Consider the following 21,968-nt stretch of genomic DNA (forward strand, 5'->3'; position numbering starts at 1 on the left):
ATTGGAACACCTTTTTTTTTTGGAATTGGAATAAATGTTTTTAAATTAATGTTTTAATTATGAAACAATTTATGAAACAATTTAAAGATGGTTCAACTATGAAACATTTTTAATTTGATTAATACAAACTAACAACTCTAGCATACTTTCAACCATAGTTTGAATTTAAGAACTATTATGACATTTTAATTTTATTAATTAAATGTCATTAAATAAAGTATTATTATTTAGGTTTATGACTGTAACTATTTTTATATTGCACCTGAACTCTTTGGTCAATCATTTGTATGCTATGTAAACTCTAAAGTATGGTAAACTCTAAAGTTTTTATCATGGAACTTTGGACTATTATTGCTGACCTCATTTTTTTCTAATTCCAAGGGCTAATATATATATATTTTTTTCCACATCTTTGCTTCCAACAAGGCTGCAAGCAACCACTATTAAAGTTGGAAGTTACTGGAAGAGAAAAGATGAAGTTTATAGAGCAAAAAAACGATTGACAGACGACTTAAAAAATAGCAGATTATATGAATCAGAAAAGCAAGATAAAAGAAACAAATTCCAAATAACTGATGTTAAAGGAAAAAATTAGAAGAATAAGAATTTTTGGAGCACTTAGGAACAATCACAGAAAAAGGATGAGACTTAATTGAATGATGAATAACATGAGAACGATTTTTAGTAGATGGCACCAGAGACACTAACTCTTTAGAGCAGTGCCTATTATAGTATATATAAGTGTCTAAAAGAGAAAGGGCATCAGGAAGATCCACCCTAGATATGGCAACAATATTCCATTCAAAGACGGATTTGAGATTTGTAAAGATAAAGAATAAAATCCAGGGTAAGAAAGTGTTGATCACGATAAAGAGATGCAGTATTTGCAGATGTTAATTTTGCAATCAATTTGGTATATGGTTTCCAAGAAAGGTTGGAAGTAAGAGTTAATCCTAGACGATGAAGGGTAGGTGACTCATTGAGTGCATTATCATTCATAAATATAGGAATATCTAGATTATTGCAATAATGATTGGCTGAATAAAGTTGGGTTTTACTGAATTAAAGCTCAACATGCTATAGCAGAAGTCAGATCTTTTTCAAGCTATTTATATATATATATATATATATATATATATATATATATATATATATATATATATATATATATATATCTATATCTATATCTATATCTATCTATCTATCTATCTATATATATATATATATATATATATATATATATATATATATATATATATATATATATATATATATATATATATATATATATATATATATATAATATATTAATAATCTCTAAAATTGATAGTTTGACCTCCCAAAATTAGTTCTTGCTGATCATGATTAACTGGTTGAAAAAAAAAATTGGAGTTTTGAAAAACATGGTTTGAAAAATAATCAAGATGTAATTTGGAAAATGCATATACTAAGATTTCATAAAATTCATTTGAATTTTGAAAATGCGTTTAAAATAGTTTTATTTATATATGTTACTTGAATTCGCTTGTTGACAAATATATTATTTATGCAGGGCTTGAAATAACAGACTTTTTTCTATTGAACAATTTGTCCAATAAAGACTCAAGTTTACTGGTCCAATAATTATTTAAGAAGTGCGTTTGAATGCCATTCCTGAACACGCACAAAATATTTTGTTTTTACACAATATGTTTTGACAACTGAAATGCACTGAAAATAAAAAGAAAATTTGTAAGATATATTATCTAACAAAAAAAATCTAAGCTCAAAAAACTAAAATTTGAAAAGAAAAATATATTTATATTACATTTTTAAAAAATCACTATATTATGCAAAATGCTTTGTAAGTTATTTAATGCATAAATTATTACCTAAATATATTAAATAAATAAACTATGTAGTTATTAAATACATAGTTAAATATGTAATAAAAAATGTATAATATAAATACAAAATTATTAAATACATAAATTACTATGTAAATATATTAAATACATAAATTATTAATTTTACCTATTACTTTATTAAATATAGTAACAAAATAATTATGTTTACAATAAATCCGTCGTATTTAAATGGCCAAAGAATATCATACGTAATTACATTTATAAAATATATATTTTTTATGAATCTTTTCAAACTTTTTCTAGGGTTAATTTTATAAACACTTTTAATAGTGAAAACTTTTAGCGTGAAAACAAGTGTTACATAACTTAAATTTAATAGTGTAATAAAAAGTACTGGTTTATATAAGCTTTAAAATAACTATTACATTAAAATTTTTATAAAATAGATTAAAAAGGGGTTTTAGAAGTTAAAATATTTGTGTGAAATTTATAAAAACTTTTGTACAAAAATGAAATAAATACTAAACTATAAATTGAAATTAATAACTAATTGCAATGTTTTAATATGAATGATAAAAACCGGGCTACTTGATTGTAAAAATGTAATGCTTTGGTTTTTTTAAAAAAAAATGAATTTACTTAAAAAAATTATGTATTTTATTAACGTAGCTGTGTGTTCAACTTCAATATTGTTTTGTTTGAAAAATAAAAAGTTCAAAAAATAAAGTTTATATACAATACTTAATTTATTAATAACTTGGGAACAACTAAAATGATTAGAAAAAAAAATATGAATGAGTTTATATGATTTATAGATGATTTTAAAATTTCTAAATTGCACATTATAATTAAAATATATAGATAATTAGTTTAAATCTGGTTTTATAGAACATTAACAATATTTATATTAGTGTTTTATAAAATGATTGTCTACTTAGTATTAAGTATTAGTTTAAATAGTATTTGCGCACAAGAGCTAATAAAGTTATTATTAAGTAATTAACATTAGCAGTTTTGATTTAAATGAGCAGAGATATAAAATGTGAAATTATTTTTCTTTAAAGGAAATCCCAAGTGCCGAGACAAGTTTTGTTTATTTTGCAAATAAACAGTAGAAAATAAGTTTTGAGTTTATTAAAATTACCAAAACAAATTATTTATTGAGATATTAACAAAACATTTGTTGTTTTGCCATTATACTTCCGGTTGAGAGGTTATTATTAACTTCATGAATTTGCATAGTTTTCAGCATTTTTATAAATTAAGATAAAATTAGTTTTTCATATTAGCAAAGTGAACATTTTTTTGTGGTGTTGTTGCACGGGCTTTTTTTAGGATAGACAAATTAACTCAGGTGTTTCTTTGAATTTTTCTTTAGTTTCCCATATATATTTTTTGGGACAGTTGTTGCATTTAAAAGTTTTTTATTTTTAAATGATTGCTTATGATTCACATATCTCTTTTTCCACCCGCCCTCTGATAATCAAATGTATGCTTTGCTGTGTGTGTTTGAAGAAGATGTTATGCATTTGTAAATTATATTTGTTGCTCTACAATATTTATTCAATGGGCAGATTTCTTTTGGTTTGAAATTGCAAGTGAAATGTTTAGTCGTGCTATTTGATATATATATATATTTTTTTTTTTGTAGTTGTTGTTGTGGCTTATGATTTTTGAAATGTTGTTTGAGCGACTATAGCTATACTTTTTGATGTTTCAATTAAATAGTTTATGTAATGGGTTTGAAGATAGGAAATTATCTATTAATTGCAAAAAGATTTGGCCAATATTGGTAGAGATGCTCTTATTGTACAGTTAAACCAAATTATATTCCTTTTTTTTTGGTATCTTGTTTTTTGGATTGTAATTTAAATTAAAGTTTTTAAAACCATTTTGTTTGTGTTTCTTCATATTCTTTGGAAAAATTCTTTATTCGTAAAAAATCTTTTAACTCATTAAAACTAGAATACGAAAAAGTACTTAACTGAAATTTCCACTCATAACAAGAAAATCAATAAGGTGGAAAATTGATGAGATTAAAAAATATTATACTTTTTTGAAATACCATCAGAAATGTTCTATAGTTAAATTCTCAAATGTGTTTGATATTACAAAAACAGATGGCATCTGGTTGGCAACTGAAGATAAAAGTTTTTATGAAATGCAGATTAAATTTTAAGGACAACTTTGCAATAATGGTACAAGATAATGAAGTTATTTTAAACTGCATCCATAAAAAGTTGACTAATGAAATAGTTAAAGTAGCAGTGCATGCAATCTTCCTTTATCAAATAGAAATGTAGAATCTGAAATTTTTCTAATATATCAGAATATCCAGAAACTTCTGATTATGGTACTAATGACTGTGAGTATACTGTTAAACCAAAAAAGATAGACCGAGCAATATTCCACTACAGAAACTGCAGTTTATCTGTGAAATAGACTAATTTAAGTTAGACTTAGATGTCATCATTGAACAATATTTGTTAGAGTTTTTGGATAGCAATTTTTTCGAAAGTATTATATCACTCATCAAATTAAAAAAAGTTATAGTTTTATAATAATTACATTTTAAAGTATTCACTCTCATGTTCACATAACAAAAACATTTGAGTAAAAAAATCAAATATTTAAAATAAAGTAAAATAACTAAAATAAAGTAACTAAAAGTAAGAATACTGACATTTCAAATGCTTGTTGAATTAAAAGTTCACAAATTCAACTAATGTTTATAAATTATTATAAACGCTTTTATCATAAGTTTTGAAATGAACAAATAAAATTTATACAATATACACATATATAGATAAAATTCATTTATTGATCACTTCACAAAAGTTAAAATACTAATAAATGGTTTATGAATAAAAAAATCAACAAACTGGCGTTAAAATCATCTCTATCAAGTTTTTTTACATTTACTAAATCTGATCTCATTATATTTATAAAAGCAAACATAAGACTGATGTCTTATCTTTATCACGTTTTAATTACACTGACAAAAAAAAAAGAAACTTTTAACATAAAATATTGTTTCACTGTTTCAAATTTACTTTTAGTGTATCATTAAGTATGCTATATAGACTCAAGCTAATATTATGTACAGTAGTAAAGACTATATACTACAACTACTGCTAATAACAATAGTAATGGAAAAAAGTAGTGAAATAAAACATAAGTTAACGCTAATATTTAATTTGAAATCTTTTTATATTGTTTTATCTCACATTTCTATCTTATTTTTTATCATTTGAAGTACAAAATAAAAAAGCTAGAAGAATGAAAATTTACAATTCTAGGATATTTATATGGGTATTTGTTTATAAAAATTTAACCCTTTTTATTAAAGTATTATTAATTTAATTTTAATGGTAATGTCAATAGTAAGTGACCGGGGTTAATATTTGATCAAGGCCGGGTTTGATAAAATATAGCCAGATTTATGATGGGGTCTGCATAAACGTTTATACATCCTAAAATATTTTTTATTAAAAACTTGTAATATATATATATATATATATATATATATATATATATATATATATATATATATATATATATATATATATATGTGCATATATAAACATCATTATGATTAACATGATTATCATAATCATCATTATCATTGTCATGATGATGATTATCATAATCATCATTATCATCGTCATGATGATGATCATCATCATCATCATTATTATCATGTTCATGATCATCATCATCAACAGCATAAAAGAGGAAGGCTAAAGCCTAAAGCATGATCATGATCGTGATGATGATCATTATCATGATGATGAACATCATGATCATGATCATGGTTGTTGATATAACTCTAATATAAACAATGTCGAGCTTTTTTATTTTTAAATTAAAGCTCATTCATACAATATGTAAGGCACTCACTTCAAGTTTTCTTACTTCTACCACTGCCATTATCTACTGAAGCTGCTACCTCTCTACATGCTGATACCTAAATTCTTTTAATCTTTCTTAACAAACATTGTTTAATACAATGTTTTTTCTAATCTGTCTATTATTATGCCTTCTTTTTTTATCTTGCTAAAGTTATTCTTGAAGGCCTACCCTCATCTTTATTTCAAGTAACTTTAAGGGTACCAAAAGGTTCTATCTTTGCTCCTGTATTGTTTCTCATCTACAACAACGATCTCCATGAAATCTAAAGTGGCCCTATTTGCTGACGACTCAAATTTATACTCTTGTTGTGACAAAAAATTCTTAATATTTTAATTGCTTAGAACAAGCAACCGATTTTAAATCTGATTTCTCTTCTGTAACAGCCTCAGCCTTGCAGTTAGTAAGTGACCGGGGCCTCGTCCCCATCCTTGCTGAAAATGAGACTTTTTGCAAACCTGGCTCTGGCCCCAGCCCTGGCAAAATTATAAGATTTAGCAGGTGTTGATAGCCAGGGCAAGCAAATAATTTTATGCAATACTTTTTATATTATAGTTTTATGCTTATATTTACTATTTAATAAATACTGGTATATATTTATATATTTTTAAATTCTAATTTACTTCCAATAAGATTGCAAGCAACCACTATTAAGTTATGACTTACTTTAAATAGATAATAAGTTAAAATACTAGGAAACCGTTGACATAAGACTTAAAAAGTTGCAAGTTGTATAAAAAAAGGAAAACATGAAAATAGGTAAGAGTTATGTTTTTTTTATGTGCGAGGAAAAAAACTGGATTAATAAAAGTTTTTATAGCATGAAGAGACAGATACAGTAAAAGGATGCAACTTGTTGAATAAAAAGCCAAGCAAGAATGAGTTTTAGTTTATTGTAATAGAGACAGCTCATTTGAGCATTCACCATGATAGTATTTGTAGAAAAAAATAAAGAAATCCAACATATCAACAATGGGAGAGTGGCTTAAGGTTGGCAGATAAAGCAGGTCTAATTACATTTACAATGTGCTTTGTCTGAGTAAAAGGGTTGTTATTCATCAATATAGGAATGCCAACATTATTGCAAAATTTTTAAACAGTAAATAAATGAGTTTTCTTGTCTAACGAAAATTGTGAATTTCAAGTCCAGAATTTAAATCTGAAATTAGGCTGTTACAAAAGAGAGATCAGTTTAAAAATCGGCTGCTTGTTCTAAGCGATTAAAAATAGAGCCACTTTAGATGTAAAATTTTCATGAAGATTGATATTGTAGATAAGAAACAATTCAAAAGCAAAGATAGAGCTTTGTGGTACCCTTAAAGTGACTTGAAATAAAAAAGAGTGTAGGCCTTCAAAAATAACGTTAATATTGCAGTTAGAAAAAAAGAAATTAATCTCAAAACCTTTATATAAAGAAAATAACAACAGAGTAAAGACTAATCGTAGGATAGTTAAAGAGGTCAAAGTGTTTTCTATAGTTTTGAAACTGATGAAGACTAACCAAAAGTTCCTAGAACCTAACATCTGAGATAAGAGTAAACTGAGAATAACAGAGCTTAACACCTTTTTACATTAGCTTCTGAAACTGAAAAGCTTCTTGGAATAGTAAAAGGACATTTGTTCTTAAGAAAGATGTTCTTGTAAAAAAGATGTAAAAATTGGTTAATGTTTAATAAAGCAACTGTTTAAGATGGTGAAAAATGTGGAGTAGAATGAGGCTTGACTTAAAAATAAAGAGAAGGAATAAAAGCTTTTAAACTTTTATTCCAGAAAGAATAAAAGCTTCTGAGATGCGCTTTATGCATACATATTATGGATATAAACATACATGTTTGCTATTTATTTAGATGCTGGCATATAATACATATTACATATTTATATAATATCCTTACATATTTATATAAACTTTAATATTTATATGGTGTAGTGTTTGCTGAAAGAGAAGATGATCAGATGATGATCATGATCATAATGATGATGATTATGAGGATCATGTTGATCATAATGATGTTTATATATGCATATATATAAAGATTTAACATGAATTTTGAATAAAAAAAAATATACTTGAGGATGTATAAGTGTTCATGCAGCCCCTGTCACAAACCCGGCCTTGCCCGGGCCCTGGCTGTATTTTATCAAACCTAGCCCCGGTCGTTTACTACTTGCAGTGGCTTATGAATTTAAATTCTGGACCTAAAGTCTACAATTTTTGTTAGATAATAAAACTCATTTATTTACTGCAAAAAAATATTGCAATATTCTTCACATTCCTATATTGATGAATAACAATCTTTTTACTTTCAGACGAAGTCTAAAAGCACATTGTAAATGTAATTAGACCTGCTTTATCTGCCAAGCTTGAGCCACTCTCCCATTGTCATAAGGTTGCATTTTTTTCTTTTTTCTACAAAAACAATCATGGTCAATGCTCAAACAAGCTATCATCACTATAACGATAAACCAAAACTCATTTTTGCTTGGTTTTTTATTCAATATGTTGCATCCTTCTACTATATCTGTCCCTTCATGCTATAAAAACTTTTATTAATCCAGTTTTTTTCTTTGCACATCAAAAAAAACTTTTAGCCATCTTCATGTTTTCCTTTTTTATACCTCTTACAACTTTTGAAATGTCTTCAGTTATATGTTTCCTAGTAATTTAAATTATTCTCTATTTTAAAGTAACTCATAACTTAATAGCGATTGCTTGCAATCTTGTTGGAAGTAAATTAGAATTTAAAAGTATATAAATGTATGCCATTATTTAATAAATAGTAAATGTAAGCATAAAATTATAATATGTAAAGTATTATGAAGTTTTTTTTTTTTGCCCTGGCTATCAACCCCTATTAAATCTTATAATTTTGCCAGGGCCAAGTTTGCAAAAAGTCTCATTTTAAGCCAGAGCTGGGGCAGGGACCCCGCTCACTAACTAAATGCCAACAGCATTTAGTGTTTTTGATCATGAAAGCAAAACTTTGCTTTTAGCAATTTTAATTTCTATTCACCCTAAGAAATTAGGCATTTTAATATTAATTTTTACTAATTTTTTAGTAATTACTAATTTTTAGGTACCAAGTTTTCGTGGCTTGGAATTGTTTAGCTTTAGTTTGGCATCTCAGTGGTACTAAAGTAAAAGTATTTGGAAAGTACTCCAGGTATTTTTTTAATATCTTTATTTAAAATTTAGGTAATGCTCAGAGTGATAAGGGATGTCATTCTGTGAATAGAATCAGGTAAATGATACTCTGAAATTTGTTGAAATTATTTATTTTTATGGTTGTATTAAAATTATTGAGTTAGCTTCAATAAATTGTTGAAATAAATTTCAGTAATAGATTATATTTTTCTATATTTATTTAAAATCACAACCTCATATTTCTTTCGGATAGAAATTCTGTGTATTGATTATTTTTAAATGAGGAAAGTTTTCTCATTTAAAAATAATCAATACGCAGAAAGGAGGATTAGTGTGGTTTAAAAAAAATCTTGAAATACTCTTGAAATACTTACATTATCCACTACTAAAAGTGTATAAATGTTTTTTTAACTATACAGTAATAGCTTACCAACAACCAAAAAATTTACTGCAACAACTTACTTCTTTCAAATTCCGTAACATAATTAAAAAAAAGCACTATTTAAATGTAAAGATGCTTGCTGCAAAACTTGTTAGTTTTCTCTACAAGAGGTAGAAACTTTTGTCCAATGGTACTCTTTGGAACATTAACATCCAATAGTACTATATGGAATATTAAAAGTCACATTACTAGCAAAATAGCAAAAATGCAATTTAAAGTGTTCATTATAAATCTTCTCATGAAAGGTGTGCATTCACACGCCTTATATGACCATGCAAGCAAATATATTTTTTTTTTTGACAACTTGGCCTTGATTTTTTGCATATTTTGATAATTTGTGCGTTAAAAAAATGCACCAAAAAAACCAAAATAATTTAAAGAAAAAATTAAAAATAAACAAACTATAAACTGAAAAGCTTCTTGGAATAGTAAAAGGACATTTGTTCTTAAGAAAGATGTTCTTGTAAAAAAGATGTAAAAATTGATTAATGTTTAATAAAGCAACTGTTCAAGATGGTGAAAAATGTGGAGTAGAATGAGGCTTGACTTGAAATCAAAGAGAAGGAATACAAACTTAACAAATGGTAAAATAAATAAACTAAAGGATTAACCAAATAAATAAAATAAAGGATTAACCAGAAAAAATAAAAGGGTAAAAATAATATTTTTTAATTTAGAAGCATCTCATTTAATAGTTCAAACCTTATAGTTTAATTTAGAAGTATCTCAGTTAATATTTAATAATTTTAAATCTAAATAAGATAATGAGTAAAAAATATATAGCAATCAAAAGTATATTACAATATTGATATGACATATTTGTATTATAAATATTATATATATATATATATATATATATATATATATATATATATATATATATATATACAGCGTGGAAAATAAGAAATCAAAGGCGAGCGGTCAAACTGACTGGCTAATACATAAAATTGACGGTCAATTGTTTTTTTTGGGCGGTCAAAATTTTAATTTTATTTTTTGGTTAAAAAAAATAACTTGATACTTTAAAATGAATGAACTAGTATTCCTTTTTCATTTTTATTATATTTAAAAAAAAAATAAAAAACAAACATTTGTATATTATATCAAAATAATTTAAACTGAATACTTAATCAAGTATCGTTTTATGTAATGCTACTATAATAATTGCGTAAGTTACAAAAAACAAAGTTTTATGTAACTTAAAAATGTTTTATTGAAGATACATTTCATCTGATTCATTATCCAAAGTTTCATCAAAAGACGATTTTAAATCTAAAGACTCGTCTGATGAGGATTTTAAATCGATTAATGTTTTTATAGTTTTTTTTTTGTTGCTTTTTTTTTGAATAAATTTTTTGAATTTCTTGTGTAGACCTTCGCACCGCATGTTAGGCCCATAATTCAATGGCAGGATTCACATCAAATTCTTCAATATTTTTTATCAGTGCACACCTGAATCAGATTATTTAGCCGTTTTTCATTTAAGCGATTTCTTGTGTCAGTTTTAATTCTATTCATAAGTGAAAAAAGACGCTCAACCTTTCCATTCGAAACAGGCAATACGAGCAACAATTCAACAAGAAGTAGAACTGGACTCCAATCTTTTTTCATAGAACTCGAAAAAATTTAATACCATACTTTACGGTACTCAGTTTTATCTGGTGCCAAATACTTGACAATGTAATCAAATAAGTTATGCCAAGTATCTAGCATATTATTTACACTCCCAGCGAAGCCAGCATAACGTAACGGCATATTATAAAAGTCATACAATTGTTGTTTGTTAATTTTGCAAGGAAACGTTTGACTGTTGGTAAATCATTAAATTCGTTTTTCTTCAAGCGACTTAACTGTTTTTTAGTTTGTTCAATAAATCCAGATGTTGCTACGGAGTCAATTTCGTTGCTTTGAAAAGATAAAGATAACAAATTTGCTGGCGATAAAACTTTTATGAATAATGCTATATTAAGAGATATTCGTCCATGATTCCACTTCTGATGATACCCTTTAAACTTTGCTCTTTCTGCTTGAGTAAAACTGAAATCTGCAGCCATGTTTTCGAGATGTTTCATATATATTCCATATTTGTCTTAGATCATCTCAAGTACTTGAATTTTATGTGCAATCCATTGTGTTCCTATTTATTATTGCAAAAGTGTTTTATTTTATAAAAAGTTTTTATTGCTCAAAACACTGTTTTATAAAGAACTTTTGTTGTATAAAAAAACGAGCATGTAATAAAGTATATTATTTTATAAGGTTTTTTTATAGATAAATTGAAAAAAAAAATCCAATATACCTGATGCTTTTTAGGGGCGAATACCTGCAATGTCAAATGAATTACCCTCTTCAAGGATAGCAACAAGCTTTCCTAACTGTCGTAACTTTTTGGGGGATTTTTTATAAATGTTATTCATTTTCAAAATGATGTTGTTGACATCATTAAACGCTTTTATTTCTGCAAATTTATCTTTAAACGCTAACTCAAGGCGATGTGCAACACACCAACCAAAAGTTATCCATGGAATTTCTTTCTGAAGTAATACTTGTCCTATTGATATACTTGTATACTTGTCCTTTCTGAAGTAATACTTGTCCAAAAGTTATCCATGGAATTTCTTTCTGAAGTAATAATTTACACTTGTTCTACTTCCTCTATTTACAGCTGCACCATCACCACCAAAACCAACTAATTTAGTCTTAAAATCTTCTATACCTTCTGGTTCAAGGGATTGACTGATTTTATTGAAAACTCCTTCAGATGTTCCATATTCAAGATCAGAAATAGAAAGAAAAGAACACTCAACGCATATCTCGGTCTTTCCTATTGGAGTAGGATCAAAACTGATAAGAAATATAGCTTCTTTTTCAATTATAGATACTTCTGTTGATGCATCAATTAAAATACTGAAGTAATTTTGTGTTTTTAATTTCTGAGAATATTTGACAAACTCAATCCAATGTAATCAATAAAAGTTCTACAAGTTATTTTATTTCTATATGCTTGGCCAAACTCTACACCATGATTTTCTTCCAAACGTAGTATTTTAGGATAAATGCTAAGCGGAAGCTGTTCTTTGGCAATAAAGTATGCTACCTCAAATTTTTTTTCTTGTTAAATTTAGATCTTTTGTGGTCATGGTTTTCAGGCCCGATAAAATATCAGTTTGCCGCATTTCTTTCTGCAGGTTGCTTAATTTATCATTTCGTTCGCTTACATCCATTCCTTTTCTTTTCATTGCTAATTCGTAGGCTCTTTGATGTGGCAAACCATTTGCATGATCAACTGCAGCACTGTGCTGTATCTTACAACTACCTTCATCGCTTTCCCATTCTGGCGTATATCCTTTATAAATATCAATTTGTTTAGTATACTGACAACATACAGTACATTTAAATGCTGTAACATAATTTCCATTATTTAATATTTCTAGTCATTCATTTGCATTATATTTTGCAAGAGTAGTGTTTACCCATTTTTGAGCTTTTGTTAGCTGTAATTTTCTACTATTGAGTTTTTTCTTCTTTTCAACAGGTGGTTTTAATTCAGATCCCGCTTGTGTTAAAAATGAAAGTGTTGTTTGTCTCTTTTTAGTCGCCTTTATTTTGAAGTGTTGATGTTTGACGATTCTCTTACAATTTGATAATATAAAAAATGTGCAAATTCTCAATTGTTAATTTGAAATTTATTTAAAAATAAGTCATTTATTGCTATGACTTTGGAAATTGTGGGAAAAGGTTATGAGAAAAATAAATGAAAAAAAAAAAGCAGAAAATGTTCTTAGTTACAAGCATTAATTTTAAATAATAGTTAAATAAGAACTTCAATCGTTACCGACGTTGAAAAAGAAAAATGATTGCACATTTTATATCTCGTTTGCATCATTTTATATCTTTCATTCATTTTCATTTAAAATCATTTTATAAACTGCTAATGTTAATTAGTTGATAATAATTTTAACACCTCTCGCCGGCAGATGCTGAACTAATATTTAAGAAAATAATGACAACCTTCTTATGAAATACTATCAAAATTATTTATGTTACTTAAAATGAAACTTTATACTACAATATATATTTTTTTAAGATTTCAATAGTAGAAAAAAAAAGCAAACGCGCATTTCGTAATTTAAAATTTATCTAAATATTAAAGTTAACTTCTCAGTCACTCAGCGTCAACCAAGCAAAGAGTCTTTAAAGTAGAGCCTTTGACCGCGTGGACACACAAAGCAGCTCAAACAACAACTTGTTCAAATCTGCTCAGAAAGAAACAATATCCTTACTGACCGTGTTGTCAACCCATGGAATGCTTTGACCCAAAATGCGGTGAACACAAAGAACCTCGACAATCTCAAATACAAACTTTCTTTTTTCCGGGGTTTTAACTAATTGAAATCTAAATTTACAATTAGTTAAAACCCCGTTTACAATTGCTAGAAACCATTGTAAAAAGATTTTGTCTTACACTAAAGCCCCCTATTCTCAGGTCACTAAGTCTCGTATTTCATCTTAAAAATTAGACTCTAGAGACTTCTGGAGAAACAGTGTCTATAATAAGGGCAAATCTGTTATTCCTCCTCTCTTTCATGACTCAGATTTTGTTACCTCACCTAAATACAAATCTGAATTATTTAAAAAAAAATTTTCATCAATCTCGTCTCTTAATTCCACTAATAACATCCTACCTGATATAGCCGACAAACAGGTTGATCCTTTGTTTGGCATTTGTATCACTCCAGCTTCTGTATTTAAAGTGATTTCCTGCTTAGACTCTTCTACAGCTTGTGGTCCGGACATCATACCTGTTATAGTTAGGGATGGCTCTTTTACCTACTTTTTTTTACTTACACGAGAATTTTATCAAAAAGTAAATTACATAAGTAATTTTAAACATTTTATGTAAATTTACAATTCCGCATAAGTAATTAGTTTTTTTGAAACAACTTTTACTTTATAATGTAAAATTTTTTACTTTCAAAAGTAAGTTATGTAAAGGAAGATTACATCAAAAAAGTAACTTACTTTTACATGTAAAAGTCAGATGAAAAAGCTGTTTAATTTTACATTTAAAAGTTAATTGCTTTTAAAAATTACATTACATAGTATAAAAGTTCCTTAAACTGTAATTTACATTTACCTATAAAAGTAACTAATTTAAAAAATTATATTAAAAAGTAACTTGCATATATGCTGCCTAATCTAAATTAAATTTACAAATAAATTAATATTTTATAAGTAGGAATTTTTGATTTTAAAAGTAATAACAAATCTTTATTAAAATAAATTATATAAAATAAATTTAAATTATATAAGCTTACGTTTGATATCATTTGTAAACTAATTTAAAAGTAATTAAATTTACTTATATTTTACAATAACTTTGACAGGATCTTGTACTAAAGTAATGCAAAAAAGTAAAACTTTAAGTCACTAAAATTTAGTTTGCCACAACATTTGATTTGCACAGTTTTAGGTATTTCTTCCCTGTAAAGTTTGAAAATATCAATAATAGGTTTCTGCCCATGATTAAAACCCTCTCTAGTTCCGGTCCATTATAGTTTTAGCTATAATAACCATTTTCTGAATCAAACCGTCTGAAAAATATTCACTCTCTGACCAACCATTTGAAAGGTCTGGAATTTAGACAAAGCTGAAACAAGACAGTTAGCAGAAGGTGTATATACCCATGGGAGACTCAGAAAGGGTAGTTTATTTGAAAGGAAAATAATTGGCATAATTGTTAGTTCTTTTTTACAAGTTTTTTGTGTAAATGCATTTATTTTTTAAAAACTAAGTAGAGAAAGTTTAAACCTGTCCTGTGTTATGGGGGCTATAACACCATGTCCTGAAGATTAAGGAGCCTCAAACTTTTTAAGAGGACATTTTTGTAAAGATTTTTTGCCACTTTGATACGAAAAAAGTCCACCTGCTCAAGAATATTCTTTATAAGTAAGTCTTGGTTCAAACAACTGCGTTACTTTTATATAGGCATGAAAAATTTAGAACTTTTCACATAGATATCTTTATCTGCATGTAGTATCAGTGGCCTAGCTACTGCTAGTCCAGTATAAGCAAAACTTATAGTCACACAAGCAACTGAACCTAGAGCCGCAAGGTTTAGGAGCCCTAAGATATATTTAAAGAGTTTTTTGTTTTTTTTAGAAAAGTTATTATTCCAGTGAAACAGAAATTGGGCACCTGGACCAGTATGTCTACTGGCCAAAAATATTTTGCTACGTCACTATGTAATATACGTATAACCCGAGCTGTAGCTAAGCAATGATTTATACATAGATTAAGAAATAAAACTTGTGGTGATTGGAGCCTGGAAAAAAAAAATTACCCTAAAACATTTACCATCCCTAGCCCAAATGTGAGGGCAACATATTAATAACTTTTTTGGTTGTTTCAACATTTTCCTAAACATTCTTATGTGATATAAACAAGAACTTACTTAAGTATGGCACCTAAGTATGTTTTATTTACCAATAGTATATTTATTAACCAAAATCATTGGTTTATCATAATTATATTACATCTCAAAATTTAGACATCATTATATTATTGGTTACCATAAAGTCTTTAAATGAGTTTAATATGGTTTTTAACAACACATTAAAAGATCTCATTTGTACGTAACTATTAATAATACTATTAGTTAAAGATGCTGTTGATTAAGTAATTCTAATCGGTTTGGTGATAAAAGGAATCGCCGCATTTTCAAATTATGAAATTTTTTTACATTGCTTTTGACGTGGTATAATACCATGTAATACTTGTATTTAAATCAATTTAAAATTAAATCTTGTATTTTGTTTAATTTACATTTTCATGGATAATATTTTTTAAACCATTTTATTTATATTAAAAAAAAAATTATTCAAAATTTCTGTTATTTATGCAATATTTCTTCTGTTTTAGTATGTTTTTTAGAAAATGATTTCTCTTTTTCTAAAATAACATACTAAAACAGGAGAATTTGGTATTTCAGCTGCACATATATTAATTTTTTAGAAATATTCCAAAAAAATACAAAACTATAATTGTCAACTAAAATTTATTAAACTCAAACTTCAGAAAAACACATGATCATCAATTTTTAATGACAAGTTTATAATGACTATATTATGTACGGATTTATTTAGGGGTTTAGCAATAAGACTATTTTTGTCTTCCTCTTGTCCATGCCATTCGTATATTTTATAAAAGAAAAGTAATAATTTGTAACGGCAAATTTAGAAAAATTAAAAATTAACCATTGCATTAAAGATAGCCTTTATGTAATAAAAAAAAAAATCAATGGCGAAATTAAATTAAAAAAAAAAATTAATTTGATAATTATCAAATTGATAATAATAAAAAGAATAATTTGAACATTACTATATTATTTTTTGAAAAATATAAATGATCTTGTAGAGTAAAGTCACTTATATTTGGTTACTTATTCACAAAAGAAGAGTTAAATTAACTTTTGCTCCGAACTTTTTAATGAGAAACATAATTTGATTGTCAGACAAACTTATAACTTAAATATTTTAAATCCCCTAAATAATTGGGGAGGTTGCTCAAAATTTATATGGTCATAGTTTTTGAACACTAAAAGATTATTGCACAACATTAGAGACTTGTTAATCAACTTAAATTTAGTATAAAATGATAAAAAAATCTATATATAAATGTTATAATAATATTAATGGTATAAAAGTGAAGTTAACATTATATTTAACAGTTTATTGTTAACAGAGGTTTATTGTTAACTTAAGAAATTTTATTCTCAGTTTTGTGTTTTGGCTTCTTTTATTTACCCTAGTTGTTGCTAAAAACCAATCTAACCAAAATGAAAGTTATTTCTGGAAATAATTTACTAGAATAATTGTTAGATAATAGAATAATAAAGAAATAATTGTTGTCTGAAATAGACTAATTGAAATTAATTCATTTCAGACAACTGTTTTATGAATAGCTATTAATAAATAAACAAAACAAAAAATTAATTTTCATTTCTGTTAAAGTGGTTGTTATGACCAGGGCTGTCCCGAATGTGGTTCGGACATGGTCTCCCCCCTCCAACAAGATGTTATATATGCATTTGAGTTAGCACATTTGTAAATTTAGCATTTCAGTTGGCAAATTTTGAAGTATAGTTGGCAAATGTCAAATATGGAGGACCGCTTTTTTTCTTTTTTGTGTGTGTGTGTGTCTCTATTTGGCAAAAAACACATACGACCCCCCTCTCCCCTCCCCCTTTTCCTTCCCAAATGAGAGACCTCTTCAGGATGGCCCTAACAACGACCACACTGATTAAAAAAATGCTGCTGCGAAAAGCAGCAGCATAGCTGATTAAGCTATTCTGCTGCGAAAAGCAGCAGCATTGCTACAAATATGCCTGGCTCCTTTATAGTAAATTTTTATCAGGGCCACTAACGTATTTCCTCCCAACAAAAAAATTAATACAAATAATTCAAATCAAATTAAATCAAATCAAATTTAAAAAAAATAAGGGTACATCCCCTTTGCCCAGGAAACAAATTTAACATGCATGTCCATCGGGACTACACAAATGCTGTCAAGATAAAGTAAAATCAAAGTAAGTTCTGAAAGATAAAGTAAAATCAAAAAAAAAGAAATGAGTTTCAAAAAAGTGGAGTTCTCCAGTTGGCTCTGAAAACAATTTTAAGATGCAATTTTAATAAATTTACACAAATGCTGGAAGTTTTGGAGCGCTAGCTAGTCTGGAAGGTTGTAAAAAATCAATCGCGAGATTGCGGGACAACTGATAGCCAGCAAACATTTTGTGAAGTCAAACTGTTTGAAAAAAATTACAAGTTTATTCTAAAGCATAATTTTAATTGAATAAGATTTTATTTTTCTAATCATCCTTGTGCGAGTTGGGCACCAACGCAACAAAAAAGAAGTTATTAGGGTGCCCAAAACCTATAGTATAAGATTGAACAGCTTTCCTTACCATTTTTTTTTCAAATAGATTATATATGATAAAACGCAATAAAAGATTATATCTGATTATTATAAAATAAAATAAAAGATTACATCTGATTATATCTGATAAACACTCCTTTAATCATATAAATTATATCAGATAGTTTAAATGACTTATAACTTTTTGAAAACTGTTTTAGCAGTCGATATCCTTGCGGATACCGAAAATATTATATTTCATCATATTACCATAACAAAATACTTGATTGAAAAGATAAAATACAAAGAAAAAAACTGGAGAAAAAGCGCGCTCTAGCGAAAAGTGACTTGGTCAAGGTTTACACATGCATGAATTACCCATAGCTTAGAAATTAAGCCCCCTTTCCCCCTTCCTCCCCCGAAAAAGTTTCATTATGGCCACTAACCTATTTCTGCTCAACAAAAAGAAGAAATAAAAAATCAATGATTATTTAGCAGCCCCTATCAGCACTCATGTGGCAGGAAGCTCATCTCTACACTACTGGTATACCCGCATGTTGACTATATTTTCCCCTAATTATAATAGAACTACACTGCCCATATACATCAGAGTATTACCTGAAGTATTACCCAGAAGTGCCCTCAAACAGGCAATGGATTTGAATATGCTACCTATCTCAAAATTTATGTTAAATCAACATGAAATGACTGTTCTTTGAGAAAGTAAATAATATAACTTACATTTTACTTACTTACAAAGTAAAGTATAAAATTTCAAAGAAAAAAATTACTTTTATTTGTAATTATAAATAACAATTTCTTTCAAATTACTTTTATGTAAGCTATTTTTGCTAATTAGTTACTTTTACACATAAAAGTAATTTGTTGTTATGATGTAGTTTTATTTTACTTTGTAAAGTAAATGTTATGTTTTTTAAATATTATATTTACGTAAGATAGGTAAATAACATTTTTAAATTTCGATGTAAATTTTTACATAATTATAACCAAAATTACTTTTCAAAGTAATTTACTTTACATGATTTATTATTAAAAGTAAGTTACATTAACAAGTAAAAGTAAAAATGCAAATAACTTTTACTTATAAAAGCAAATTACTTTTTCAAGTAACAATTACTCGTTTAAAAAACTTAACTTAAGTAATTAAATTTTACATGTTATATAATTTATGTAAAAAAAGTTATAGTTATAGTCTTGCAGAAGTGTTCTCCAGAGCTGTCGTCTATACTTTCAAAACTATTTAACAAGTGCTTATCAGAGTCTTGTTTTCAAGCCTGCTGGAAAGCGGCATCTGTTATACCTATTTTCAAAAATTCTGCAGAGTTATCTGACTAGTCTAACTACCGTCTTGTTAGTCTTCTTCCTATCGTAAGCAAGGTTTTTGAATCTTTAATTAACAAACACTTTATCTCTCATCTTTAATCTAATAACTTACTTTCTGATCATCAATATGTTTATTGATCATCTCATTCTACTGCTGATTTGTTAACAGTAATAACTGATAGGTTTTATTAAATAAATGTGGAGAGGTTAAGGCTATCAATTTTGACATTTCTAAAGCCTTTGATAAAGTTTGATATGCTGGTCTTCTCCTTAAGCTCTCTTCTTATGGTGTATCAGGTAACATCTTTTGGATTATTGAATCCTTCCTTACCAATAGTAGTATAAAAGTTGTAATTTCAGGAGTTCCTTAAGGTTCAATCCTTAGCCCTATCCTTTTTTAATTTACATTAACAAATTTCTATAAATTCTCACATCTAAGGTGGCATTGTTTGCTGATGATACTACCATTTTTTCTTGTCTTGATAAGAAGCCAACACTCTCTGATTGCTTGGAGGGGGCATTTGAGCTTGAAAAGAATCTCACTTCTGCTACAGCATTGGGCTTACAGTGGCTGGTGAACTTTAATTCATATAAAACTCAATTTTTTTCAGCCAAACATTATCGCAATAATCTAGATCTTCCTATATTTATGAACAGTGATATACTCGATGAGTCATCTACCCTTCGTCTTCTAGGATTAACTCTTACTTTTGATCTTTCTTGGAAACCATATATCAAATCCATTGCAAAGGTTGCATCTCTTTATCATGCTCACCACTTTCTTACTCCAGATTCTATTCTTTATCTCTATAAATCTCAAATCTGTCCTTGTATAGAATACAGTTGCCATATATGGAGCGGATCTTCGAATGTTGCTTTTTCTCTTTTAAACTAAAATGCATTTTAAACATAGTTGGATCTGCTCTTGCAGCCAACCTTTAACCATTATCACATCGTTGTAATGTTGCTTCTCTTTCTCTTTTCTATAAATACTATAATGGGCACTGCTCTAAAGAGCTAGTGTCTCTTGTGCCATCTACTAAAATTCATTCTTGTGTTAGTCATCATTCAATTAAGTCTTTTTTTCCTTGAACATCCTTTCTTTGGAATTCGCTCCCTTCATTTTGTTTTCCTGATTTATATAATTTGCAATTTTTTAAGTTGTCTGTTAATTGTTATCTTACTTTATAAATTTCATCTTTTTTCTTTCAGTAAGTTTCTTCATTAAAGATGTTTTAAAAAAATAAAAAATAAACTCAAAACTGAAAAAAAAAGTTCTATGTAAACCGGTCTTGAATATTAAAATATGAGTCTTTAATTAAAAAAAATTTTTTTATTATCTTTGGTTTTGTATTAAAATGCTCCTAACTGGTTTTCTTGATCACATCAAAGGTAAAAGTTTTTATTGCACAAGGAACTTGTTTTTAATTTTTTTTTCTTCCATTTTGAACAGACAAAAGTTTGAATACATTTTTTTGGCTGCAGTTAGTGCTGGCAAACTTTAACTAAGTGATAACGCTGTAAGATACAGATAATACAGAATAATATTTCTATTTCCAGTAGTAAGTAACTGGTGCCCCGGCCCCAGCTGAAAATAAGACTTTTTGCAAACCCAGCTCCGGTCCCGGCAAAATTGTAAGATTTAGCAGGGGTTGATAGCCAGGGCTAGAAAATTTTTTTTGATACTTTATATATTATAATTTTATGATTACATTTATTATTTATTAAATACTGGCATGTATTTATATATTTTAAAACTCTAAATTACTTCCAACAAGATTGCAAGCAACCACTATTAAGTTTTGAGTTACTTTTAATAGAGAATAATTAAATATACTAGATGTGCAAGGAAAAAAACTGGATTAATAGAAGTTTTTATAGCATGAAGGGACAGATACACAGTGGGCCAGAATCGCCAATTTCGAGACAAAATTAATAACTAATTTAATATTAGGGCTACACTCACTATATTTAGCATGAGTACCAATATTAGGTTTGAGCTTCTTATGAAGGCATTATTTTTTATTGAGTTGCTATGGATACCTATTTTTTTGCATAGCAACAACCTACTTTTTGTAGTTGCAGATTTGTTATGTGTGCTATATACACTAAATTTGGCATAAGCACCAGTGTATGGTCTGCGTCTCTTGTTAAGGCGTTACTTTTTATTTGGTTGCTATTGGTACCTATTTTTGCATAGCAGCGACCTACTTTTCGTAGTTGCAGACTTGTTATGTGTGCTATACATACTAAATTTGCCACGAGCACCAGTGCAGGGTCTGCACTTCTTATGAAGGTGTTATTTTTTATTTGGTTTCTATGGATATCTATTTTGGCATAGCATTAACCTACTTGTAGTTGTTTTTGT

At 27.5% G+C, this 21,968-nt stretch overlaps 2 protein-coding genes across 2 annotated transcripts in view; one reads left to right on the forward strand and one right to left on the reverse strand.

The window, feature by feature from the left end:
* LOC100207659 (glucose-6-phosphate exchanger SLC37A2) overlaps positions 1-21,968 on the forward strand; it is a 43,464-nt gene that overhangs the window by 2,036 nt on the left and 19,460 nt on the right. The window contains exon 2 of the mRNA XM_065799706.1: positions 8,831-8,917. The gene's annotated coding sequence lies outside the window, so the exon portion shown is untranslated. The remainder of the gene's footprint in view (positions 1-8,830; positions 8,918-21,968) is intronic.
* On the reverse strand, positions 1,624-11,394 carry LOC136081301 (uncharacterized membrane protein-like). Its single transcript, XM_065798608.1, has 4 exons — positions 11,112-11,394; positions 10,793-10,941; positions 5,433-5,594; positions 1,624-1,710 (listed from the first exon to the last, which is right to left on the reverse strand). The coding sequence occupies exons 1-4, from the start codon at positions 11,392-11,394 to the stop codon at positions 1,624-1,626; spliced, it is 681 nt and encodes a 226-aa protein (XP_065654680.1).

The sequence above is a fragment of the Hydra vulgaris genome, chromosome 06 (assembly GCF_038396675.1).
Source record: "Hydra vulgaris chromosome 06, alternate assembly HydraT2T_AEP".
Taxonomy (NCBI): Eukaryota; Metazoa; Cnidaria; class Hydrozoa; order Anthoathecata; family Hydridae; genus Hydra; species Hydra vulgaris.

What these genes read in the sequence shown, in the direction of transcription:
- LOC136081301 (XM_065798608.1), bottom strand. Translation starts at nt 11,394, where the DNA reads ATGGCTGCAGATTTCAGTTTTACTCAAGCAGAAAGAGCAAAGTTTAAA. An exon ending in GGCTAAATAATCTGATTCAG is followed by an intron (nt 5,595 to 10,792) that starts GTGTGCACTGAT and finishes ATCATGCTTTAG; the next exon opens with GCTTTAGCCTTCCTCTTTTA. An exon ending in ATCATGTTAATCATAATGAT is followed by an intron (nt 1,711 to 5,432) that starts GTTTATATATGC and finishes TTTTATTTTCAG; the next exon opens with TGCATTTCAGTTGTCAAAAC.